The sequence below is a fragment of the Gymnogyps californianus genome, chromosome 1 (assembly GCF_018139145.2).
Source record: "Gymnogyps californianus isolate 813 chromosome 1, ASM1813914v2, whole genome shotgun sequence".
NCBI classification, from domain to species: Eukaryota; Metazoa; Chordata; class Aves; order Accipitriformes; family Cathartidae; genus Gymnogyps; species Gymnogyps californianus.
Genome location: NC_059471.1, coordinates 130,086,793 through 130,113,633, shown reverse-complemented (window position 1 = coordinate 130,113,633; position 26,841 = coordinate 130,086,793). Strand labels below are relative to the sequence as shown.

Sequence of the window (26,841 nt, the reverse complement as noted above, 5' to 3'; positions counted from 1 at the left end):
CCATCCTGTTGGCAAGGGCTTCCTCTGACCACTCCTAAGGTGCTGTGACTTGTCTCACGTGCTACCCGCATACAGAATGGCCCCCTCCTGTTGAAATTCAGGAGTCAATGCCGGTCTTGTTTTTATTTTTATGTTTTAAACAAAACAGGATGGAGAATTGCGGTTCCCAGAAGCCCAGCCATGGCAAAACAAGAGCCTGGCCCAGGGCACTTGGGGTCTGGGAAGGAGAGTCATGCCCCAACAAAGAGTATGACTTGTGTATCAGACTGCAAAGTGGTCCTGGCTCCAGACCAGGAAGCAAAGGGAGCTGAGCTGCTGTCTTCTGGTAGTTCTTGAGCAAATCCCCTCCCTTGGGCCTTTCTTTTTCAATGTGTCACATGAGGAGGATGATGCCAATCTCATCCCGCAGGTCCTGTGGGACTAACATCATTTAGGACCTTTCATGCGCACTGAGATCCTTCCCTGTGTGCGAGGGTTATTTTCTTAGCCAAATACAAAGTGATTAACTGGATTCCTCCCCCTGAGAACTGTGATGAGCAGCAGCACCACCTCCTCTCCTCCCGTGGGATTGACTCTGCCCGGCTCACAGCTGAAGCCTCTCCAGCTGGCTTGGCATGTGCAAATCAGTCTCTGAACTCCTGCCTCTGTGCCTTGCCAGGAGCCAGTGCTAGCAAGAAAGTTCCTGGTGGCTGTGGAGGAGCTGGCATTTTCACCACATGATGCAGCAGGAGGGAATCCAGCCCCTTCTTCCAGAAGCACTGCAGGGATGGGTGGAGGGAAGAGTGCTAAGAGACAGTGCAGTTTTGGGCCATTACATTTTTCAGACTGTGAGTGCGAGGAGGGTTTTAGGATGAGCAGCAGAGTGAGGCTGCAGCAGGGAGAGCGCTGCCAGACGCAAGCTCCCTTCCTTCTAGCAGCCATTTTCCAGACTTGTTTGCAGTAGAGATTTCCTCTTCCCCAGACTCTTGTGTCATTGTTCCCCTTATGGGGCCTCACCGGTCATTGCCTTGTGGTGGAAACTATGAGGTTGTGGGGGCCAGAGCACAGACATTCCTTCCAGCTTAAAAGGGAAAACAGAGTCCTCGCACAGTGGAGACCCCGAGAGAGGTGTGCCTGGCTCCATAACTGTTAGCAGTATCGTGCTGTAAGAGAAATCAGCTGTTTGGCAGATGCCTTTCTCCTCTTGATTAGGTTGTGGGGAGAAAAGCCTCCTTCCTCCCAGTTCCTGCTTCCTTTTCCTTGCAGGCACCAGCTCCTGCCTGCTTGCTGTGGGACACAAGAAAGCCATGGCTGGTGTTAGGGCTGCAGTCCCTGTCAGGGGGCCAGACCATATACCCACTGGGGTCAGTGGGGAGACAGAGCTCTCTGTATCCACCCCACCAATCTCTGCAAGGCAGTACTGCCAAGGCAGTCTTTTTTTGTAGCAGTAGTAGCATCAGACGTCTTCATCTCCCTGACAGAGCCACGGACAAATACCCACAAGCAGGCTGCCATGGGCAATGTTGTTTTTCCACGGCCTCATGCAGAGGTCACCGACCTGATGGGCCCCTCTCATCACAGAGGTCAGTTAGAGCCTCACCACTCTCCTGCTCAATGCTCTGATATGATGGACATGGCCGGTTCATGGATCACGGACTGAGCAGCCAGCAAGGCAGGAAGGGTCACACACAAACGGGTGAGGTATGGGTTTTGCAGAGAGGGAACCTCCTCTGACCTCCTGGAGTTGCAGGTCCCTTCCTCTCTTGCTTGCTTCTCTCTGCATCCAGGTTTTCTGGGAACACACCCTGATTCCTAGCATGGGCAGAGATGTATGCTCTGGCTTCTTTCCCATCAGCAAAAGTCAGCTGCCATTAAATATTCATCTATTAAGTATTCAAAAGCCTTTAAGGGGTTGCATTTTGTTGTGTGATGTATTTAGTGAGCCAGTCCTGGATGTCTGCTGAGAACAAGAAGAGATACAGGGAAAGATTTGGGAAGGGGGATGGTGACTGGGGACTGGATTGGGGCATGTGCTCTGCTGTGGCAGGCATCCTGCAGGGAGTGCAGCAGCTCCCAGCACTGTGTCTGGATGGCTGTTCGCAGCCCTGGATTGCAGCTGGCTGAAATACCTCAGCAGTGGAAGCTCCAAGGGATGGATGAAAGCAGAAGAGAGATGGGATCTGTCCTCTAATGCAAGGAAAACATTGGGGAGGGAGCATAAGGGTCAGTGTGGGGGAGACTGGAGGGGGGCTGGAGTCGCAGCAGGGGGGCTGGGGTGAGGACATGCCCCCAGGGCTGTGAGCAGCAGTGGTGCTGAGTCTGCTGAGACAACAGGTTGAGCTAGAGGGATGTTTCATGGGGCTCTGCAAAGGAATTGCAGCCTGGTTCCCTAAGGAAGCAAAGCTATGTCAGCAGGCTGTCTGTGTGTGCCTGCCTGCCTGTCTGTCTCTCGCCTCCAGTGAGTCTTGAATCTATCAGCGTGTTTCTGCCACAGCTGATAAAGTGGTGGAGGCCTCCGAGATAATGGGATCCAGCTGGTTTTGTGACTCTAGGTGACTGGCTTAATGAGAGGGGCCTGCAAAGACACCCCCCCCTCGAGGAAGGAGTCCATACGCTGCCCTGTAACTAGCTGACAGACAGGCCGTAGAGAGAGAGCTGTTGGAAACTGGGCTTCATTAGTTCTGCTTGCAGGACAGCTTTAGGATTTGGGGGAGGAGGAATCCTGAAGTTTTAATGGCGCTGGACCCCTTTGCATCCAGTGTAGACCTCATGCTGACACCCTTCAAATAGGATATTGTTAGCATTGGGGACATTGTCAAATGTGTCTGGTCACAGTGCCCTGGGGAATCCAGCACTGGTCCAAACTTTGCCTGACAAACATCTTTTCCTTTTTAACTAGCTTGGGGGCAGCCTGTTTTCGGGCCTTCTGAGCTGCCCATGGACACCTTTGCTGCTCTGAGCTGCAGGACATGTACTATGTGCCTCTCAGAGGCAAGGGGAGGGGGAGCTCTTGGGGGGGGGGGATGGCTCCAGAGGGTGCCACTTTGGGACTGGATAACACCAAACCTGAGGAAGGGTGCAGCTGGATCCTGATGTGACCCTGCACCATGGGTTCAGCAGCCTCTGATGGCAGGTTTCCTTCCAGAGTAGAGCATATGGATCACTTCCCAGCCCACTGTGCCATCCTAATAACGATAATGTCCTGGGAGGTAGTTTTTGTCGGAGAGCTGAACTGGGAATCAGATGTGGTTCAATCCCCACATGCTGGGCTTATCTCCATCTTATCTTTGACAACTGAAAATCAAACCTTCCGCGTCAGACTTAAAGGTAATTTGTGTGGGGTTTCTTCCAGAGTCTGCAGATGTCCTGAGGCAACAGCCCTAAGGAACAGAAATTGCAGTGTTCGCCTTACGTATCTATTTATGGCAAACCCAGCGTCAGGGGTGCCTGCTTGTTTCATGCTAATCTGCTCAGTTTATGCTACTGCCAAATTTCCGCCCCGTCACACCAGCATGTGAGAGGATCCAGGGAGCTGCCACAGGAATTAGGTCAGGTTTGCGGGGACAGACAAGCGCTTTGCTTGTTAGTCACAAACCAGAACAACGGGACAAACGTGCTGCCAGAGCCGGCGGCACAAATGGCCGGAGGTGACAGGCTCCCTGCCTGTGCGTGCCCTCCAGTGAACGTGGGATCTGTTCTCCCTGGACCTCCGGAGGAGGGCATGCTGCCGAAAGAGCTGTTTTGCCCGGAGGCAAGCTTGGGTAATGGGATGAAATGCACAAGCTAAATGCTTTCTCAGTGTAATCGCTGCACAGGAGTTGCTAAGTTTTCCTGATCCCCCTGAGCTGCTCTGCTGCCCAGCCCTCTTTTTGGATATCACAGCACAACGCAGCACTTCTCCCTCCCAGCCCCATGATGGGAGAAGGGAGATTTCGGAGTCAGGAGACGTGGCTTCTCATCTTAGCTTTCTGCATCATTGACCTAGCACCTTGTGTCTCCAAATCTTTCTGCGTTGAGGAGGAAACATTGCCAAGACAACAGCTGAATGAAGCGCTAGGTTTCGTGGCTGGATGTTGAGTTGGTTTAGAAATTGTGCAGGCAGCGCTGTTTACAGGTGGCACCTCGGTGCGTTCGGAGACCCCTTATATCCCTACTCCTGTGTCAGTCATGGCAGGGAATAGGCAAAAGGGATGTGGACGGGAAGATGAAGGGAGGACTGGCTGAAATACGTAGCTGCAAAGCTTGTTTCTCCCTGTCTGGGTGGAGGGAGTCTGTACTGGTTACATCTGAAAACTTCCTCCCAGCTTTTGCTGCCGCCTTCCCAGAGGCATGAGAATCTGTGCAAGTCTTGCAACCCCGGACATCATTTTGGTGCCCTTTAGTTTTGCCTTATCTGTGTAGTACTCAAGTTTGTATAATACCTGGGATTGCCTCCCAGAGCATCTTTCAGTGCTGCAGCTCTAGAGCACTTTGATACCCTTGCACATCAGGCGGGACAAAAATGCAAAGCCTTGATTTTACAGCAAACAGCACAGAGCATTATGTGAGGGGTCAAGTCATTTCCACAAACTGATACCAAAAGAGGAAAAAGACCTACAGTTGCTGCTGATAGCAGAAAAGCTTTTTACTCATGTCAGTAGAAGGAGGAGGGCAGGTAGTATTTCTCCAGTGCAGCGTGGGCTGCTGAGAAAAAAACTTTTGAGATCTCCAAGAGGAGATTTTATATGGAACGATGTGCAGAAAGCAAAAAGCAATCTGAGGGGTTGTTTTCAAGCATGTTAACTCCCCACCTCATAGCAGGGCGGTCTCTCTGCTCGTTTCCCAGAGCACGCATAATGGCAGAAATCCCTGCTGCTCCCTTCGGGCAGTGGGGCACCGTGGACAAGCAGCTGCTTGCACAGCCCTTCTCTGCAGGTGGAAGCTTGTTCTTCCTTACAGAGGTGTTTTGTTGGTGAACTGTTAATGGTTTCAGCTTTCACAGGCTGGTTGGGAAAGTCCCCATTTCCACCAAGTGAGACCAGGCGGCTGTGGCTCAGCAGGGACCAGGGGAGGGAGCGGCCAAGGGAGAGCTGCAGTGAGCAGCTCCCTTGCAAAGCCAAGGGGCCACGATGCCCCTTTTCCTTCATGCATGCAGTCACTCATATATCTTGCTGCAGGCACCACACTGTTTTCATGCAGTCCCACCAGCGTGGAGCAGGCACGGCAGCTCGCAGGACCTTGGGACCCCATGCAGACCCGCACGTGGCACCGTGTGTCGGCGCGTCAAGCCATGCTCGGTCCCGGACATCCAGGCACAGGCAGGGACTGAGTAATGCTCCCAACATCTGTGCTTACACTGTGTTGGGGGTCTGACTCCTCAGTGCCAGTTGCTGCTAGATATGAGAAACAGCCCTTCCCGCTGCCTAATTTTAGCTTTCCACCTTGAGGCCCCGCATTGCTGGTTGCCATGGTGATCCCTCACTGCCCGCTTTCTCGCCTGCGGGTGCCTTGGAAATGTCTCTTTTTCCTCCTTGCTCCCTGGGAAGCAACAGCTGAGGCAGAAGCAGTGCATGCGGCTCACTGCACTGTCAGTTCAGGTCTTGTGCTTGGCGCTTGCCCGTTTGCGTGCAAGAACCCTTCATCCATGGAGTTACACTTCCCAGCCCCCTGAAAGCGGTGCGCGTTCCCATCCCCATTCGGCAGACAGTGTGGGCTATGCATACGTGACGCTGCCGCTGCCCAGCTGCACTGAGTTTCTGGCCCGTGAGCTGTGACAAACAGCTTTCTTCACGGTCTTTGCCTGAGAAGATGTCAGGGGAGTTGTGTCCCTGTGGAGGCCACGGGGTGAAGAGTCAGGAGTGCCCCTGTGCTGTGGCAGATGCTCCGGAGTCCAGGCGCTCCTGCCCTGGCTTCGTGCTCACTGCTTTTACACCTTCCCACTTGCTCTCTGGGCAACAGAGGAGTAATTAAAACCATTGCCCAGAGAGAGCTTGGGCATCTCACCCAAGGCAGAAGAGAGGAACTGCCTTGTCATGGCTTGCGGTGTAAATGCCACCACACAGTGATTAATAACAACTCTCTGCCCTTTCCCTTCCGCCTGCCTGAGCGCACTGTGCACAGGGACAAGTGACACTTCCCAAGCCCATGGTGACAGAAAAGGCAATGGCAGCTTGCAGAGAGGAAGCAGTGTGAAAACCGCAATTGCAGCCCCCAAATCCTGAAATTAATTTAAGGGCAATGACACTGAAACACTGTGGAGTCTTTTTGTGTGTATGACCTTGCATTTAAACCTTTGCCGTTCATACTTTCAAGCTTTTACGTGGTACATGTGAGGACGAGCTATTTAATATTGAAGTGGCAGCTGCCATCCCTGCTTACTCACATGACTCCAGCAGATGGAGCTTTATAAAGAGCAACCATGGCAAGGTCCAAGGTAAGATCAGAATATCTGTCACAAGAAACTAGTTTGGCTGGTAGCATCTGGGAGGTCACCAAAGAATCAGGAGTGAAGATGATAAAGCCTCATTCACAGACCCCCACCATACTCATCCATTCATCCACTGCCATCTCCGTTACACTCCCAATTACGCACAGGAGATGCGGGCATTTGCTGGGAAGGCGGCCAGGAGCTGCTAGAAAGAGTTCCCACCCTGTGGTATGCCATGAAGCACCTTAGAGCTGTGTGGCTGTACCAGGTGGTAGCGGTGGCAACTGCTAACTTCATCTGTGTGCAGGCTGGCGGAGGAAAATGTTTCTGTCTGTTGCAGGAGGTGAAGGCAGGACCTGCAGCAGCGGCTGCTAGTGCCTGGCAGAGGAGCACACGTCGACCTGCAAAGCAGCCGCAATGGGTCAGGTTGCAGGTGCAGGGTGGGGTAGATGTAGGGTAGCAGAGGTGATGTCTGGTGAAGGAAGGAGGTGAGGGTCTTGGGGATTTTGGGAGGGGGGCATACGAGTAGAAGGGGCTATGGTTTGTAGGTTGTAGTGGAGAAAGTATGGTTTGTGGGGTGGGCATTGCAAGGATGGGGGGCACAGGGGGCTGAGTTACTGCTCTGGGAACTGGGGTGGAAGCTGAGAGCTGCTTTCACTAAAGGTGGAGCCAGCAGCCAGCCTGGTAACTCCTGCCACGGCTGCTGCTGCCAGGAGGGAGGATGAGCAAGCTAAGTCTGAGCAACTCTGCATCAGAGTGAGAGGGCAGGCAGGCAGAGCAGCTTGCTTCCTTTCTTTCTCTGGCAAACCCCTGGGGTGGAGACAGCTGTGCCGGGACGTGGCAACCAGCTCCAACCCACTGCCAGCCTAGGACAGCTTAAAACAACAAAAAGAAGCAACTGGCAAACAGTATTGTTTTGATTAATAACAAAAATCAGAGTAACATGGGCCTCTAGCCTAGCAGGAGACTGTTCTGGCGGTGTCACCCTGCCAGCATCCCCACCCCGGGTCCCAGCGGGAGAGCTGCGGGACGGCTCCTGGGCTCCAGCGGTACAGGGAGAGAGCTGTGGCCAGGATGGCCGTGTCGCAGGCCTGGTTTCCAGCAAGCTGTCAAGGGGAGAGGAGTCTTGCAACCCGAGCTCGGTCCCTGCGGATGCCTGCCGAGGCCAGCTGCGGTTGTAGCAGTGCCGTAAGTCTCAGGCCAGGAGGCAAGAGCCAGGTTTGGCATCAGTGGGCACAGCTGGGCGCTTGCTGCTGGCAGTCCTGCCTGGCCAAGGGTAAGGACAGGCAGAGTACTGCCATCTATTGCCAGGCACCTGGATTACAGACCTTGGTGGGTGGCCATTCAAAGCCATGTCTAGCTCTTTTTTTTCTGGTCTTTGGCTCCGTGAAGGGATTGTTCGAAACCCTTTAAATGGATCAGCACTTAGGTGTCTACAGTGCGTTTTAGGTGTGTGAGTGCCGTAGTCAGACTCCAGCCTGGGAGAATTTGTTTTTTCTTTGTGCTTTTTGCAAAATGAGTTATTCTTCCTTTCCTGCCCTAAGTTGTGTGAGGTTGCTTTGTGCAGTGAAGCACTCGTTGCTCCATCCCACCCCAGAAGCGCCTAGATCATTTACCCCAGTCCTCCACCAGAAGGCAACTAAAGAGAGGTGGATGCAGCAGAAGGGGCAGAGTGTCTTTCATAGCTCAGAAATGACATGTGAAAGGAGGACGAAGGGGCAGAGGGAGGATAACAAGACTGTCTTCATGGGGTGAGCAGGCCTGGGACACGGTGTACGTTTCTGAGCTAAGACTGGTGTGTCTGAATACTATATTTTTATTTTACAGGGTAAGCAGCAAGATAGGAACATTTGCAGAGAGTAGGAAGGGTGTTTGTCACTATGTGAACCTGGAGGGAATCCTGCAGTGCTTGGAAAGACCTTCTTGGGCTTGATGACTGTGCAGTAGGCCAGCAGACAAAATGTTCTGAAGACCAGGGCGAGGTCATTCAGAAAATGATCTGGCTGTCACTGTGGGCTGTTCAGTAAAGACAGCAACTCACTGTGAAATTGTGGTTTAAAAGCAAAACAAAAAAAAGAAAATAAGGATAAAGAAGCAACAGGAGAAAAAATGGGCTCAGCATTTGTCATTATATGTATCAATAATGCTTGCTCCTCAGGCAAGTTCTGCTCCTTTTTGATCACCTACTTTCAGAAGTATTTGATGGAGATACAAATGAGCAGATGTTAAGAATAATACTCAGATGAGAAGGTGAAAAAATCTTTGTGTATTAGAGAGAAGAGTCACAGCAGATGTGATTGACCTATCCCACTGATTATTTTACATTCCTCAATCTTCTATCTCTGATACAAAACTGTTGAGGAAACCAGTTGTCTAGCCTGAACCAGATACTTAACATTCAGGTGGAAAATGTTAGATGAAATGAGAGTCACAAAGGAAATTAATGACAAAGCAAAGAATTAAACCAGGGTCTCCAAAGTCTGAACCCCTGGAACCGTCTTCTCTGTTAAAAGTCTAAGAAAAAAAAAGCATTAAACTGATAAAAGTAAACGGTGGTGTTATTGAAAACATGATTAACCTGTGGAAATCTTCCCTGCTAGGTGTCACCAGTTTGGGAATGCAGTGGGACTGAAAAAAAAGGATTTGACAGTTACATGAACAACAAGAATACTTGTGATGACTTTGGCTAGGAGAAAACTGTAAAGCGTATAAATTGTGCTGCAGGGCATAAGTCAACTGCGGGCTATCAGGGACCAGGAAGAAATTTTCTCTGTGAGAAGGTTACTGTATAATTATCTATGACAGTGTTTCTTCCTTTGAAGTGTTTAATCTTGACCAGTGGAGGCAAGATAATGGGTCATGTAGTTTTGTGACGTTTTTTTGTGACAGGGGCATTATCTGGTGCCTGATGGTGATTTCTTCCGCCTGTTTGGTATCACACCTTTCTCCAGGGTTATGTTCACCTTCTTAAATGTCTCAAGCAAAGACATTTCTGCTCCCTACCCTCCATGAAAAAAATTTTGAAGACACCAGTCCTTGACATGAGCAAATTATTCTTGCCATTCGTGCTGGACTTTCTCTTGCTCATGTTTGCTAAAGTTCTCCTAGGTGACTGTCTGGGAATGACCTCAAGGAAGCCCTCTATTGCTGGGGCTGTAGCCCTAGCTCTTGTGTCTGCTCCTGGTTATTGTCTGAGCTGTCCATCCATTGCAGTCATGTCTCTCTTGTTCTGTAATCTGTGCCTTACCACCTTGGTGCTCTTTGGTCCAGTCTACAAGTTAAATCTGTTATTTTTTTAAAGCTGTGTTGCTGCTCTTCTGGGTAACTTCATGTGTTTTGTGTCTCTTACTTTGTATCTTGCAGGAAGAGCCGAGGAGCAAATCCAAGATCTGTGCCAATGTTTTCTGCGGAGCTGGGCGGGAGTGTGCAGTGACTGAGAAGGGAGAGCCAACCTGCCTCTGTATTGAGGTACGGGGGCAGCACAGGTTCTGCGTCTGGGACAGGTGTCACCACCGTCACCCCCCGGCTGGGTTTTGGTCGCTGGAAGGAACCCATGATGGGTGGAGGCTACGGCTGGTTTGGAGCAGCTGCAAATTCACAGTGGCTCTTCAAACAGCAGGGCCTTTCCCAGTGTGGTGTGGGGGAAGAGCCCTGTAGGGTAGATGTTGTCTGGGGCTTGCAGCTGTGCTGCTCGCACAACTGCCTAGGGTCTTTACACGCACGGGAGACTTGGCTGGAGGTCTTTTGCTGGGAAAGCGCAGTAGGGTATTGATATGCAGCTGGCTTTCGAGGGCACTCTAGGGAGTGGTCTGCAAGCTCCAAGACAGCCTGTCCTCACTGGCGTCTTGTTTGAGGAGGTTACAAGCACCCTACTAAAAATCAGCTTTTGTAAAATGGAAATAATTGTGGTAGAGTGCTGTGAGGATGAATAGCTTCATCCAGCAGGGAGCCAGAGATGATTAGAAGAGTCTTTCCCAGCTGTAGAGACACAGTGTCTCCCTACTCTACTCTGCCCCATGTTTTCAGACCATTCCTGCCTGGCTCCCTGGGAATGGGCATGTGGGTCTTTGTTCCTACTTCCCTCAGAGCCTGCAGCTCTGACGCAGCCAGCCTGGGCACTGGAGAGTGAAATGCCCTGTTAGCAGGAAGAGTGTCTGTCACTCTGGGTAGGCTTGGCCAGACTGAAAGGGATGGGAGAAAGAACCCCACAGCCTGAACAGCGGCACTGGTGAACTCTCCCTCTGCTGTAGGCTGTGCTTTTTGCTCGTGGCTGATGGCTTATTCTGCATTCAGTTGCAGAAAGGTGGAGCAGAGTCTACAAAGAGATGCAACAGAGCTGAGCAAGCGGAGGTGCACAGAACAGATTTACAGAAACACCTCAGGGCAGGCATGTCCATGGCACACAGAGCAGCAGTTGCAGGATTATGCTCAGTATTCATGCTGGGCACTGATTTCTCTGCTGGGTTCTGCTTTCAGGAAGGCTTCTGTCGTGGTGGTGGTGACAAAGGCTGGGATAAAGTGAAACCTTTGAACCCACACCCACAGACTTCCCTGTGCAGGTTTTTCTGGGGTGATGATGGGTGGGTTCAGCCTGTTCCAAACACCTTTTGGGCCAAGGGGGCTCTGCCCAGGGCTTCTGTTGAGTTGGGCTGATGCTGGGACTCACCTGCCTCCCTCTAGCTGTCCTGAAGAGGCAGGTAAAATGCTGTCTTCTCTGGCTCTCTCACAGCAATGCAAACCTCACAAGAGGCCTGTGTGCGGTAGCAATGGCAAGACATACCTGAACCACTGTGAGTTGCACCGTGATGCCTGCCTCACTGGCTCCAAGATCCAGGTGGATTATGATGGCCACTGTAAAGGTAACCCTGGCAATGAGGGCTGGCTATGCTCTAAGGGAGGGAGAGCCGGAAGCCAAGCATGATAACAAGGCAAGGCAGAGGCCTCATCAGCCAGGACCTTGTCCCACAGTTGCTGAGCGGGGTAAACAGGGCAAGCCTGGGAACGATAGCCACGTTCAACCAAGAGTCCGGATCACCAGGCAGGTTTGTGGTGATGAAGTAGGCCTGAAGTCAAGCCATGAAATCAGGCCTGGTGATGGTAACCAGCATCAGGCACAGGCCAGTAATTGCCAGACAGGTCCATAGTGATGCAGTCTATAGCAGGTCTGAGATCAAGGTGGGAAGACAGTCACCAGGTCAGGGCCTAGATCAACAGGGTCTATGGCAGGTACGGGAATGGTCGCAACAGAGCTAGAGACAGGCATACCTACAACATAATCCCAGGCAAGGACTAGGGACTGGGACATCAGCTGAAATGGAGCCCCTGGGCTCATGGGTAGAGAGTGTGGATGGAGGCCCTAGGTGAGGTTGGCAGGGCCATTAAGGTCCTCATTAGTGCACTCAGAACCCTGACACCTTGGCTGTGGTGGGATCTTCGAGCTATTGTCTCCCTGGGTTGCTGGGAGGGGGACACTCAGGAGAGCAGGGCAACTTCTTGTTCCTGCCTGCCTCTCTCTGAGCTCGTGGATTCAGCCAGGCAGGTGTCTCGCTCTACCTGCTGAGGAAAGGTCAGACTCTCAGGATAAACCCCCAAAGCCCAGACTACTATCCGTGTTTGTGAGGAACCTCAAGAACTTTAGGAGCAAGGATTTTGCCTCAACGATGGGGCTGTTTAACTCCCCTCCAGAGCAGCCGCACAGTGAAAAAGTGTTTCCTTATGTTCAGACAGTTTCATGTGTTTAAATATGTGCCTGCTGCCTCTTGCCCTGTCACTGGACACCATGGAGAAGAGTCTGGCTCAGTCTTCTTCATTCTCTCCCATCAGATTTATAAACATTGATGAGATTGGCCCTGAGCCTTCTCTTCTTCAGGCTAAAGAGTCCTCAGTCTCCCCTCAAAGTGACAGATGTTCCAGTCCCTTAACCATATATGCAGCCCTCGTGTTTCCAAAGACTCCTAGGTTCCTCTGCTCTTGTCCAAGCGGCACCCAGGGTGGGAAGAGTTTTGTATTGCTTCATGTTGCATCAGAAATGTCCTCTTCTGTCTTTCATTAACAGAGAAGAAGTCTGAGAATCCAGCTGCAAGTCCAGGTGAGAAGCCATCTCATTGCATGGCTGGGGCCTCTGTATGCGTTTGGGAAAAGAGATGGGGAGGAAGGTCTGCTGGGGGAGTTGCACAGCTCTGTGTAAAAGTCATACCTCTGCACTGGCTGTAGCAGAGTCTGAGTTGATAAATCAGCTGAAATATGATTGCCCAGCTCTTTACTCCTGGGTAACCTTTCAGAGCTCATACATCTCCTGGGCTCTTCACTGTGCTGTGATCTCTCAGGGACTCTGAGCATGGACAAGGTACAATGAAACCCAGTTTGCCCCTAGGGACGCAAGCTGTGTTCATCACACAGACTGAGGGAAGAGACACTCTTTTGCATAGTTCATTGGGGATCTAAGACACAATAACTGTGGAGCTATGTCCCCAACTCCAAGAGCACTCTTCTGAAAGGAGACTTTGGTTCAGGAGGGATTAAGTGATGGGCGCAGGGGCAGAGAGGCAGCACTATGTAATGAGTGGGCATTGTCTGGGGAGTCAGGAGGTGTAGCTGAACCACCTCTCCCATCAGCCAACAAGTCTCTTTGATTCCCTGTGCCTGGTTTCTCCCCTTATGCATTGCCTTGTGTACTTAGACTACGGATTTGCGGGCCATGGCCTGTGCTTCATCAGGGGACCCTTTTCCCATCCATGGCCTCTAACTGCTGGAGCTGTATAATTGTCAACTTCAGCTTCCTAGGACAGATAAGAGAAAACCCTCGTACAGGCTTAAGGGAGAGGACCATGTCAGGGCATGGCCACCATCTCAAAGCAGTGTCAAGGAAGTTCGACATTGAACATGCAGAATCCTTGTGGGTTTTTCTTTCATCTGTCCGTCCGGTTGTGATTGTAGTCACTGGATTCAGAAGGAGATCCTTAGTGTGTGTAAGCGACACAAATGCACACTGATTCCCCTTCTGGCTCCATTGACCTCTGGGCGGGTGTGACAACTCACAGAAGCCAGAAGATCTAGGCTTTCAGTTTTGCTTCTAAGTATATGGTTTGGTATTAGCACACAAAGTGATATCCACCTAGAGAAACCTGTGACTGTGGAGAGCACTGTGAACAAGCCCAACTTGACCCCCCTCATTTCCAATCAGAGTGGGCAAGTCAGGGCTTCGAAGAAACAAAATCTCCTGAGATAGTAGGCTCTAAAATTCAAGTCCTGGGGACAGCAGCTTGCTCAGTCTAGTCTTCGCCCTTGCAGAGGATGGAGGTTTTGGTACTTGAGGGTTAACAGCTGAGTGCCTGTTCTGCACGCCATCGGGAAGCCTGGGGACACTGTCCAGGGCCAGTCAGTCGCCTTCCTCCCTCAGCCTGGAGACTCCTCACACCAAGATGAGTCAGCCCCGGGTTGCTATTCCACAAGCTTTGAGGACGGGAAGGCAGAAAGCGTTTGGCAGGAGTGTCATTTTCTGGCCTTGCCACATGGTGTCACCCACAGCCCATCCACTGTTCAGCACATGGCACCTCTGCTTTGATCTGGCCGTGGCGCATCTCCAAGGATGGAGGGGCCTGCAACCTGCCATCAGGGCTGGCTCGCTGGTTTTTATTTCCAGTCGTCTCTCTGTGGTCTCCCTGCCAACTTCATTTCTCTCATCCTTGCTTTTTCTTCCGCTACACCTTCTCCCGTGACAGTCGTCTGCTACCAGTCAGACAGGGACGAGCTTCGTCGCCGCGTCATCCAGTGGCTGGAAGCTGAGATTATTCCAGACGGCTGGTTTTCCAAGGGCAGCAACTACAGCGAAGTCCTGGATAAGTATTTCAAGGCAAGTAGAGCAGTGCCTGCCTCAGAGGCCAGAGAACATTTCTTGCCCTGTCACTGCAAAGCAGCTGCCATGTCCCCACCCAAGAAGCTCCAGTGTGTGATGGGCCTGTCAAGCTGGGGGCCAGAGAGGTCTGGTATGTCCTACAGCATGATGTGTTACGGGCTGCCTGCAGCAGCTGCTGATGGAGCCACTGATATGGCTACAGGACAGCCCAGACCTGGAACATCCTTGGGGATCTGACCTGCCCTGCGGAAAAGGAGAAGGGCAGGCCAGGTGTGCCTGTATCAGGGGAGAGAAGAACTGATCTCAGGGGACAAAAGATAGCCAGATGAGAAAAGATGGTGAAAGCGCTGGAAATGCAGATAGAAGGAGCAGGAAGCCAGGGCAGGGGCTGCTGATCCTTTGTTCCAGACAGTCCCAAGGCCATGTTGAGGTGGGGATAGGGGAAACCTGGGGCCTTCAGGCAGAATATTTGCTTGCAAGGAATATGGCCCAGTTGTGGCCAAGAGCTGGCGGTTCCCTAGTGCTCTGCAGAGAGAGAGGAGCTGCCCGTGCGCCTCAGGCCCTGCAATAATCCTCTTCCTCCTCCCTGTCAGTCTGTCCCTCAGCCCATCCCCACCCCCTTTTGTAACCAGCAGATCACGTGCTTCTTCCATGCTCCTGCCACATGCGCTGCTGCGTCCCTTCCCCTCACGCCCAGCTCCTGATAAAGACTTCAAAGCATTCAGGATGGAGCTGGAGGAGCAGGTGGGGAAAGGGGGAGAGTGTTTAAATCATAAGCTGTTGACAGCGAGAGATTAATGGTGCCTGACAGGAGTTAGCGCTGCAAGCAAATTTGCCATGGCAATGGCACCCCGTGGTGAGACAGAGGAGCTGGTCCCCGCCCGCCAGAGAGCATCTTTGCCTTTGTAGCCATTAATGCTGCTCCATCTGTGGAGACCCAGTTGTGGCCCACTGCCTCAGGCACCCCCACCAGCACCTGCCAGCACCCAAAAGCTGCAGCATCCTGCGGAGCGGAGCTGCTCAGTCCCTCCCCCTGCCAACGTGCTGTCCCCAGCCACCTTCACAGCGAGCCTCCCCAGGCCATGGGCTTTGCTGAAACACATGAGCCAGCCATGGGCTTTCTCCACCGCCGTGGCACAGCCCGGTCACCCCTGCCAGCCCCACGCCTGTTGGGGCACTGGTAAAATCCCGTGGCTGCAGCTTAGAGGCAGACAGCCTCATGTTCTCTTTACTGTCCCCCTTTTTCTGGAGTACTGATCCCAGGCACAAGTGGGTGAAAGCTTCCATGACAAAGCCATACCTTTTCTCGCACCTAAGGGGGAGTTTCCTTCTCTGTCAGGTGGTAGTCCACCACATCAACAGCCCTTAAAGCTTTGAAATACTTTTAAAGCAGAATTCAGAGCTTGGAACAACTTGGGACAAATCCAAACAAAGCAAACTAAATGGGTTCAAACACACGCAAATTTGTGTCACCAATGAGGGCCCACTGTCACTGGAGGAATTCTGCCGTGCCCAGCCCCAGGACTTCGCCCGCCCGCCCTGCAAATGGCCTGATTCCTGCCCTGCAGGTAATAAGCACTGGAGACAAAGATGACATGAAGCTTTTCCCTTTTCTCCTTAATGGGGAGGTTTGTAGATGTATCATTAAGCTGTTTCCCTCCTGGAAGCCTGACTTGTATGGATCACTGGGATGTGGGTTGTATGTCAGGCAGACCATGACCTCGAAGGACATATTATTTCAAGAGGAGTGAAGCCAGTAGTGTCAAGCTGCTCTGTTTTGGAGGGTCTCTGGGGGAACACGTAGATGCAGACCATAGCATTGAAAGGCAAGAAAACTAGCTGAACTGAGTCTGGGTCATTAAGGGAACTGTGGCCACTTTCACAAGAAATAGCAGGATGAGAGGCTTCAAAGTCTAGTAGAAGTTGAAACATGTTAGTGGAGCAGTTATATGCAGGCTACAGCGTGCAGAGTAACTTTCCGAGCCCTGCAGGTTTCTCCTGAACCACACAGAGGTAACACCAGGCAGTGTCTCTTCCAGCATTCCTGGAAGCACTGCAACGAGGAGACACAGTGACCTGCCCCAAGTCACACAGCAAAAATTAGCCGGCAGCAGTCTGTGTGCAGAATTCATTTTCCCCTCACTGCAATGCAGCTGTCTCTGAGGGGGCCCAGCAGTTCCTGCTGAGTGCCCAGTGCTGTGATATGACAACTCCAAACAGGAAGGCAAAATGCAATTACTTCTTTGGGAGTACAGCCAGGATTTCGGGGCTAAAAATCCTGCTCTTCAGTGCCAGGAGTCCTGTCAAGACCTTAAGAAGCTGGTAGCGATGTGTTGTGCTGTTGCATTAAATTGTTCCTTCTTTGGGATCAGCAGAAAATTGCTTCCTGTGATTTTCCCTTTTGTCACTGTCACAGTCCAGGCACAGCTTTGGATTTCCAGTACTGGAAAGCTGACACCTCCTTGAATGCAACTGGTCTGCTTTAAGGCAGGAGGTACAGAAGAAGGCTAAGAGCTGGCTGGAACAAAGAAGAAATGGGGTTAGAGCCATAAATCAAGCAGCAGGAGGTGAATGAGAGGCAGTGTAGCTTGTCTGTGAGAACAAGGCTAGGATCATGTCTCCCAGTTTTGATGCTAGTATGGATATGTTGCTGCTTTTCTCTGAGCCTCTGTTCTTTGTGCAAAACAGGAATGATGCCACCTGTTTCACTAAAGCTTCAAAAATGCTAAGTATATATGGAAGAGGGAGAAGGAAGGGGTACCCTGAACCGATAAATCAGACCCTCTCACATCCTCCCATCTTTCCCTACAGAGCTTTGACGATGGCGATTCTCGCTTGGACTCTACTGAATTCCTGAAGTTTGTGGAGCAGAATGAGACTGCTGTCAACATCACCACCTACATGGACCAGGAGACCAACAAGCTGCTCAGGTGGGCAGTGGACAGGATGCCAGAAGGAGGGCCAGGGGGCCAGATGTGGTAGAAGGGGGCGTGAAAATCCACTCATGGAAAATATCAGCTAGGGCTTGCACTAACAAAGATAACTGTGTATGAAGTGGCTTCTCACTTAATTAGGTGTGAATACCACCAAAAGGAGCGGTCCGACCCCTACCCTTCACGTTAGGCATGTATTCCAACCCTCTTTTGCCTTAAATCTAGTAGATGTGCAGCCAGAAGGTGAGTTGGATGACAGAACATTTGTCGTCTTTTTTATTTCCTAATAAATTAGCTTTCCAGTGGACCTTACTTGCCTTTTGCCTGATAGCTAGATCCAGTGCAAGGAAGATGGTGGGAAAACACAGATCACGGGCAGCCTGCAGTTAGAACTGGTGCAAGCATTGCATGAAAATGTAGTTTAGGAGGTTTCCCTTTTTCTGTGTGTGTGCCACTGTGTGTGAGACAATGAGGAGAAGAGGCTGCTTGTGGTTAGGCTGTGCTTGCATCTCTACTTGTGTGACAGCGTGTAGATGTCAACAGGGTCCTGTTCCTGCTGTTCTGAATATCCCCCCACTTCCCAGCCTTTGCCAGACAGGGAGTATTTTGTGACTATTTTTCTTTTGTCTGTATCCAGTGAGGTTTCCTTACAGAAGCCACTTCTGCCAGGCATCTCAGAGCCTTCCTAGTCATTACTGGTTTTACTTATCTGTACTCTGAAGCCAGTAGAGCAGGGACCAGCCTAGTACAGCCCTGTGCAGAACATGCCTCTGTGTTTCCTTTCAGGGGACTCTGCATAGATGCCCTCATCGAGCTGTCAGATGAAAATGCTGACTGGAAGCTCAGCTTCAATGAATTTCTCAAGTGCCTCAGCCCATCCTTCAAACCACCAGAGAAAAGTAAGAACTCCTCACTTGTATTGGGGAACCAGAGGGGTCCTGGGAAGGGAGGAAAGAAAAGAGACCGGCTTTGGGCCACACATCAGATGCTGTAGCTCCACTCCCAGAGTTAATGTTGATATAGGCCTACCTCCCATCTAACAGCACCCCTTGTCCCTGCATTGTCAGAAGTACTACTTTTTCTGTCTCAGAGCTCCCACAGCTCTTGTGATGAAACAGGTTTGGATTTTAGAAGCAAGGGCATAGGTCAAATGGATATGGTATGCTTGGAAGGTCAAGGCATGTAGTTCACAGTGCGGAGATAAATCATGTGAGGAGGTCATGTCTGGGTAACTTTGGAAAGTCAGACCAGACTGAAGTCCTGCTATGCTCTGCCTTTCACACAGAGAGCCTCCCTGATGAACATCTCAAAGTTCACTATCCTTCCACGTCCTGCTTAGTGCTACAGTTCATGTGGAAGCAGCTTAGTGTTCTGCTGACCAGGCATGCCTAGCCATTCATCTGTCTCCTCAGGGGGTGCCAGTCCAAAGGTGCCGGATTTACATCCCTCTGCAGTGGCACCAAGGAGCAGACAAAGGCTATGCTGCTTAGGGAATATTAAGTTGAACTCTGTTGCCTGTTTCAGTGGGAAGCTAGGGATGCTGCAGCTCCCCCAGAAAACATGATCAGCTGGTTTTCACTTAACACCATACAGGCCCTTGAGTGCTTTGGGGGCCTCGACTTAAATGTATAATGGAGCTGTGAGAAGAAATGTGAGCTGGAATAAGAAACCTTTTTTTTTTTTTTTCCTTTCTTTCTCAGGGCAACAGCGAATACACAAATCATTTCCCCAACTTCTCCCCACCTGGAAAAGGAATTGTTTCACAGTAACCAAAACTTTCACTTTGGGGGTTCTCTTCTATGTATAACAGATTAGGAAATTCCATCAAATCCAATATTGAGTTTTCATTTGGAATTGAGAAATTGAAATGTGTTCCTTTGAGGAAGCAAAATGAAGTGCTTGACTTTCCCAAATTATTTTTTGGCTGGTGTCACACACCAAATTCAGCATGAATGTTTTGGTCATTATGAAACTTCTGGTGGTTAGGGGAAGGAAGGCCTCCTCCAAAACTGTGTACCTCTTCTCTCTCAAGGCATCTCCAAAGTATGTTTTCTTTAGCCTGCTCGCTATCTCACAACCAGTGCCCTTGTTTTGTGTCTCTCTAGAGTGTGCCCTGGAAGATGAAACCTATGAGGACGGAGCAGAGACCCAGGTGGAGTGCAACCGCTGCGTCTGTGCCTGTGGGAACTGGGTGTGCACTGCAATGACATGCGAGGGTCCGTATGCTCTCCAGACAATTACTGTATTTGGTTTTGTTCAAAAGGGATTTTTGCTTTCTGTCTTTCTGAGGGCACCAGCTATCCAGATTTCTTCTCTCTCCAGCTTTTCCTCAACTTCTCTATGGGTGGCTTCTGCATCACCCTCCCATGCTCCATGTTGGCCAACCCGAAGCTGGTTCTGTTCTAGAGGTCAGAAAGCATGTAACTGGGTTGGGGGCAATGCTGCTGGGGTTTGTAGTTTGGATTTGGTGTCATGAAAATTCAGCACCACATCTTCCAGACCAGAGCTACTCTGCATCCAGCTGGCTTGGGGCATGCACAGACCAAATAGGTCACTGTCTGCAACCATACGCGTAGGTGTGAGCGAGTCAGCTTTCCTGTACACGTGTCAGTATTCTCACTGTATCTGTGTTTACGGTATCTGTAAAGCAGGAGCTAGGGCCCTGTCTTGCCCCAGAGGGGAGACAGGAGTCCTCATCCAGTAATGCCAAGAAAGCACTTTAGCTTCTTGCTGTAAAAGTTGTAGAGGAAAATAATGGCGATGGAGATGAAGGGAGATGGTGTTCATAGTAAGGCAGGGTTGTCAGTCTGTCTGTTCTTCCTTTGGAAGGCCCTTCTTAAACTTTCACAGCCATGTTACAATTGTGAGAAGTCGTGGTGGGGTTGTGAACAACGGCGCTCTGTTTTGCCTTCTCACAGATGGTCCAGGGCCAGTGGAAAGCCAGCTTTCCCCTGCCTTGGGAAATGTATGGGTCCTTTTCAAGGAGCCGCATCCACCTTCCCAGCACTGCGCTGCGTTTTTCTGGCCTTCTTCCCTAGAAAACAGGCCTTTGCGTGAGCTTTGTTTTCAGTGCTGTGCAGGAGCTGTCAGCAGTACAGTAGTTCAGATCTATAGCCAGTAGCTTGGGCAGAGTAGGAGAGAGGGGAACAGCAACAAGTATGTACAGAGTTTCTTTGATGTTCATCTGGCCTTCTGCAGCAGAGGCTTTGGGATCACCTCAGCCCAGACTTGGCTATGGCAGCAGGAACTCACCTCAGAAAAGATAACTGTAATACTAATAGAGCTGCCAGAGGAGCTGTGGGTAGGTCTCAGAGGTTAAGCAACCGAATGAGAGGCTCTTTTTGTTGCCTCCCCAGAAACAACCTTGAAAGTTGCTATGCAACACCCGGTCTTGCTGCCTACTTTGTTCCCTGCGTCCATGGCAGAAGCATGCAATGGGAGAACAATTCCTTGACTTTCTGCCCATGTCAGAGCAGCAGAGGGGTTAGAGGCTATTGTTAGAGGGATAATGAAACCAAAGAATCAGATCAGATACATCAGCAAGTTGCATCTCCACTGAGCTAAATTACCTCTTCATTAGGCATCGGTTATTGTACTTGGATAGCACTGAGCTTCCATTTATTCCCTACAAGAGGCCAAGATGTTTGAACTAATCGTAGGTGCTTCTTTTAAATAATATGCAGCCTCTTCCTTGTGGTTTTATTATTTATCACATGGGAGGGAGAGACAGGGACAGACTGGATACCCAGGTTCTGAAGTCCCAGGCAGCCACAAGGCCCATTCTCTTTCTAAGAAGCCAACCCATACCTTCCTCCAGCAAAGCCTTCCTAAGCTTGAGGTATGCTGTGGCCGACCTGCCTCTTTTTGTTCTATGTGGTTCAGCCTCTGAAATTTGCATTCCCTATTTGTGATAATGCTGAACTCCATTTCTGTTTGCAGGGAAGAATGAGAAGGTGCCTGCTCACAGACAGCGACCTAATCAAGACTTGACTGAGGAGGAGCTGGCTAGATACGTTCAGGAACTGCAGAAGCATCAGGTTAGCATGAGGCTGGGAAGGTCTGCTTGCGCTAAGCCTCTCCTTGCTAGAGGAGTTCCTTCTGCTTCTGTCACTTGGAGACTTCTGGTAGAAGGGGGAGCACAGTAAAGGGGAATCCCTGTTGCCCATGGGGACAAATACAGGTGTGGGGCTTTGAGTATAAGCCAGTGTTGGCGCTGCTTGTGGATGGACCAAAGGCTTCAGGGCACTGCCAGTTCCTGTGTCAGTGCAGAGCCTCACTTTTGTGCTCTCTTTCTCTAGGAGACGGCCGAGAAGACCAAGAGAATGAGCACCAAGGAGATGTAAGGGGCCTCCACACCGGAGGAGGCCAGGAGGATGGGCCCAACCTGCCGCCCTGTCCTCCAGTGCTGATCTCAGTATGCACAAGTGTCTGCTACAGTTGCCCAGTCACAGATATTTACATTGTATAGCGATGGGTTATTTGTTTTGTAATACACAGAGAATGGGGCCAGGAAAGGGGAGCAGAGCCCACCTGTTCAGGGAGCTTCATTGCTGGGGCCTTGGAAGGCTGGGAGGGACTTACAGCAGCCTCTGGGACCCTTTCCCAGAGCAGACAGCTGCTCCCTCCAAGAGCTAACAGGGATTTCTTGTTCCCCTGGATTTGGGGAAAGGACGGAGGTCAGTGCTGGATCGAAAAGGGGGTCTTCAATCGACACAATTGTCAGCACCAGCCTTGGCTGCAGAAATACAGGCCCGGCAGTTTTGTGGCTGAGCACATGTGCTGCAGGGCATCATTAGCCAAGGACCTTGCCCTGCTTACCCTCCCCTTTGGTTTGAGCTCCTCAAAGCTGGTCAGCCTGGTGTGACACCTGGAAGTCGTGGTGCCATGCTGCTGGCATGAGTCCAGCACGTTCCTCCTTGCTTTCCACCAGACTGTCCCCAGCAGCTCCTCCAGTACATTGTGGGCTCCAACACAACATGGTTCCTTTTGACCTCATCTCACTCTTACTCTCCTTGCCCCCTCCTTAGAGGTGCTATCATATTTTTTTCCTATCACATTCACATGCTGACTCCCCCTTTTGTTTTGGTTTTTTTATTACTTTATTTCCTATGGTAGTAATTCAGCTTTTGTATGTTTCGTAGCTCTAGATCTTTCAAGAAAACCCAGCCTGTGGGTTTTTGTTATTGACAGTGCTGTAATGCCCATGCACAGTTTGTATCGCACTGCACTCAGCCACCGCAAACACCACAAGCAACTTGTGAGCCCTGCACTACAGGGTATTTCTCAACTGGGGATAGCAATGTCCCTCATGGGAAGAAGAGACAGGGCTGGATGTAATTAGTTTGACCAGGCACAGATTGGCACTGCAGCTCTCTAGCTCTTGCTCCCTTAGCTAGCATTGACCATGTGCTCAAAGTCCATGCTCATGCCTTTCTGAGTTGCCCAGGGGGAAGTGCCAAGTAGTCTAGAGACAGAGGGACCAGGCAATCCCATTAGTAGGGTATCTTAAAAGGCTTAACTACATAGAAAACTGTTTAGTTGGAGTCTGGGCTGTTAGCCATGATCTTGGGCTTTCCATCTCCCTCTGGGGTGAGGCAGCAGCATTATTCTTTGATTCCAGGTCTGAGTTTAGAGTCAGGGCTGGAAGCCTCATTACTGACGCATTTCACAATGTCTTTGATCAGATAGACCATCTTTGACCACCCTCACACCCCTTCATGGGTCATTTTCGTCTTTGACCCGTTTCTCAGAGCATTGGTCCTAGATATAAATGAAATGTTGTTTTGTTGACAATCACCTCTGTAGCCTCAAGCCCAGCTGATTTTCCTCCTGCAGTTGTCAAATGTACTTCATATACTCACACATCTGAAGATCCAGTTTCCATGTTCCCTTCCTGCCCCTGCTGCGCATCCCAAGCAGTTGCACGTACCCTGAGATGACTGCTTGTGACTTCCATCTTCCTCTTTGTGAGCAACGTCAGCAGTTGTTGCCAGGTGTCTTGCAGTCCCTAGTGCTTACTCAAGCGAAACTCCACATGCATCTGCAAAAGAATGTTCTGCTTGAGTGAAGATCAGCAGGACTTTTGTCCCGACCTTCCCCCTTTTGCGCAGTGCTTTCCTTGGAGAGGAAGAATGAGCTGATACCTAGCAAGTGTAGGAAAAGAAGAAAGCTTGGTCCCTCCTGTGGTCGCACCCATGAGCCAGATTTGTTAAAGGCTGTCTGGTCTTTGAGCTGTTTTCCTGATGTGAACCCAGAGGACTTCCATTGACTTTGGCACAGTGCCACATTTCCAGTGAGAATCATACTCTACCTTGCCATGCTTGGAGGTTTTGGCATAATACATACAGAAGGAGGCTGGTTCTTCTCCCATAAGGGTCTGGATTTGAGAAGCTGTCACCTGTGAAGGTGAGGGGAATGAGTCCATAGGAGCTGAGGGTAATGTGGACAGTGCTACACTGGGACGGAGTCATTGTTTGTGTTCTGGTGGCACTGGATGAAGTGGTTGGTGGAATTAGGAGCACCCATTAGACATACCCTTGGCTCCTGCCCAACAGTATGAGCGAAACAGCTTCATGTGCTGGATCTGGAGTCACAGGAACATTGTTAATAAATGTTCTGCTTTATTCTGACCCTGCTCTGAAAGGTAGTTCGTGCCTCCCAGCTCAATTCCTTCCAGCTTGGATCATTAAAGTGCCTTAGAGAAAACACAACAGCTTGCCTTAAAGGCTTTCCCTGGATGGAGATAACATCTTATTGTCCAGTTAGGAAAATCTCCAACTGGGAGAAGCAGAGCATGTGCAGGAAGGGGAGGCTAATCCATGGCTGAAGGGCTTCTGTAGGCTGCATTATGCGATGTGTTCTCTGGTCCCCTTCCTGTCTCCTGCGGAGCTGCGGTCCATGAGGGTGGCTGCTGGGGACAGCTGGAGAGGTCGGTGCTGGCAGTTGAGGTTTACAGAGCTTGCGCTTGCACTGAAGGCAGAGGGATGGGCTGCTATCTCAGGCAAGGCAAGCTGAGCTCTCTGACAAGCCATACAGCGTATCCTAGGATAGCCTGGGGCAGCAGGGTAGGAGTCCAGTGAACATGCCTCCACAGAAAGGGCTGCCGCAGGTGGAGCCTTTTCCTCCTTGGGCCCTCAAAGGAAACACAACTGTGGAGAGCGATGCTGGTTCTAAGGGCTACGGTACCTAAAGGGGACCGAAACATCTCGCCTCCCCACACCGAGGGGAAGGGCAACCATTCGGTGAGCGATGCCCAGACTGTACCCCGCAGCAGGCTGGCTGGTCGCTAACTTCTGCAGGGTGACTTGGCTGCTGGGGAAGGAAGTGCTGAATTCCAGCCATTGCCCTCTGGGGCAATTGCTGTACAGACTGCAAGGGGCAGGGAAGGCATTTTTTTTTTCCAAAAAGCCAAATTTAAGCAACAAACAAAAAAGTCCCACTCCTCCCTCTATATTCCCTCCTGTACGTGTGTGAAATTTATCAGTATTCTGTAGGTTTCCTTAGTGCACTTATTTTACTTGATTTTTGTAATTTTTTTGAAGCAGGGGGGTTTGGATATTACTGCCAAATAAATGAAACAAAATTTTAAAAAATAACACGTTTTGTTTTACTTCTCACAAGCCGCATTCCTTGTTTTCCTCTTCCAAAAAAAAAAAAAATTAGCTGTCTTTTTGCACATTTATACACAGATCTCAACGCGCTTGACAAATGTGAGACGCGACTGTCTCTGTTCTATAGCTGGGGAGACTGAGGTACAGCAGAGAGAAGTGGAAAGTTGCGATCGTGTGGTGAGCCAGCGGCAGAGATGCAGGCGGCAGCCACGACTCCTGCCTCCCAGCCACGCACTCTTAATGATGAGATTGCTCCACAATCCCTTCAGTATTCCCCGTTTGCTTCCCCCAGCACGTGTTCCACCTGTGCCACCGGGAAAGAAAAACCTAGCCGCTCTCCATGTGTGATGTGATCACAAGATGAACGTGAGTTAGGGTCATGCTGCCGATAGAGAAGCAAACCATTGTAGAATGGGAAGAATCCAGAGGGACACAGGCAGTGAAGTACGGGGCAGTCGCTCTGTCCCGTGTGGCATCGAGGGAGCCTCAGCTGAGTACCTTCTGGTTTGGGCAGTGCCTTTCACGAAACAGGTGGATCAGGTAGAAAGAACCCAGGGGCAAGTAAAAATAATAACTAAAGGCCTTGAAAACGTGACTTACAAGGACAGATCAGAAGCCTTAGGCATAGTTAAGAAGGAAAGCTCTCAATGTTTGTCGTCAGGTGGAGACTGCTGCCAAGATGAACATGCCCATCTCGCTGTGGTGGATGGGACACTAGCTTCAGTTGCACCAGTCAAGGCAGATCTAGATGAGACATCAGGGAACACTTTTGAATGTCAAGGTGAGCAAAGAACTGGAAGATGCTTCCTTGATACTTCACAGACTTCCTCCCTGTATGGATTTTAAGAACAGACCAAGTACAGCTGATCCTACCCTAAGATGGGAGAACAGGCTGGTGACCCTCCTGAGGTCCTTTCTGCTTCTGATATGACCTTATGAAGACAGGGCTGAATGGCTAATGTCACCTTTGCTGAACTGAAGGATGAAATGGCCTTTAACGGTGTCATATAACAGGAGGATAATGTCTTACCATTCATCTCCCCCATAACTGTAATGGACTTAGTGACTTCTGCTACTGTGAGCTCTTCTGTGCAAATGACAGTCCAACAGAAGAGAAGGCTGCGTTACTTTGTTTCACTTGGTATGCTCCTTCCAAAGCCGTTTAAAAAAAATTAACATTGCCTCTTACGTGTCATTTTTCACACCAAATGGCCTCTTTAGCATGCACCAGCTGCTGCGTAAGCAGTCTTAACTGTGGCATTCCCTGCCCATTCACTGCTCAACTGTAAAGTGGGTCTGCTTTCTTACTTTAACTTCTACTGCTAGAATTTCCCAGGATTTTAAGAAGGAATGAAAGGAAGTGTCAGCCACGAATTTAGCTAGATGGCACTATAAATACTTTGCCTTGCGCATCATGCATACTTACTGAGGCGAAATGATTTTGGGGTGGGAGAGAGGAAGAGCAGGAAGGCTGTTGCCCACCTCTAGCAGAGGCTTGGCAAAAACTCTGACCTGTCTGTTCACGGAGTTAAGCACGTCTGAGTATTGACGAGTTGCTGCACTGTGTAACTACATGTACTTAGTCACTTCACAATTCTCCAGCACTGTTAAGCTTCAGACTGAGAAATATGCTATTTAAGTGGTTGATCAAGACCCTGAACTGCACTTGTAAGGTATTTGTTAACTTTAATTCTGAAGATGGGAACAAACTAATCTGTCATAAGACTCAGTTCCTGAAAAAAACTGAACCAGTTCACAGGACACGACTTTGGGAGAGCACAGGCTTAAAGCACTGCAGGAGACGAGCAAAATCCAGATGACCTTACTCTTACGCTTACATAAACCCTCCCACAAACTATCCTGATCCAGCTGAAACAGCACAACTTTTATAGAGTGGGCAAAATTATATTGAAATAACTATACTGGTACAGTGTCTGCTCTTATGCAGCTGTCTCTGGGTTCACATCAGGGGTTGCATCTGTGAATCCATAGAGACTTGTAAAACAAATGAAACAAGTCCAACAGAAGGTGACCTTTTCATTCCCACCCACTACAGCA

At 50.3% G+C, this 26,841-nt stretch overlaps 1 protein-coding gene across 1 annotated transcript in view; it reads left to right on the top strand.

Annotated features, from left to right (window-relative positions):
* The window catches only part of FSTL1 (follistatin like 1), a 56,368-nt gene extending 31,600 nt beyond the window's left edge, over window positions 1-24,768 (top strand). The window contains exons 3-11 of the mRNA XM_050904825.1: window positions 9,749-9,853; window positions 11,115-11,244; window positions 12,441-12,473; window positions 14,107-14,237; window positions 17,052-17,170; window positions 17,960-18,072; window positions 19,279-19,389; window positions 21,113-21,210; window positions 21,472-24,768. Coding sequence (XP_050760782.1) covers window positions 9,749-9,853; window positions 11,115-11,244; window positions 12,441-12,473; window positions 14,107-14,237; window positions 17,052-17,170; window positions 17,960-18,072; window positions 19,279-19,389; window positions 21,113-21,210; window positions 21,472-21,516 — 885 coding nt within the window. The 3' untranslated portion in view covers window positions 21,517-24,768. The remainder of the gene's footprint in view (window positions 1-9,748; window positions 9,854-11,114; window positions 11,245-12,440; window positions 12,474-14,106; window positions 14,238-17,051; window positions 17,171-17,959; window positions 18,073-19,278; window positions 19,390-21,112; window positions 21,211-21,471) is intronic.
* Window positions 24,769-26,841: the final 2,073 nt, after the last annotated feature.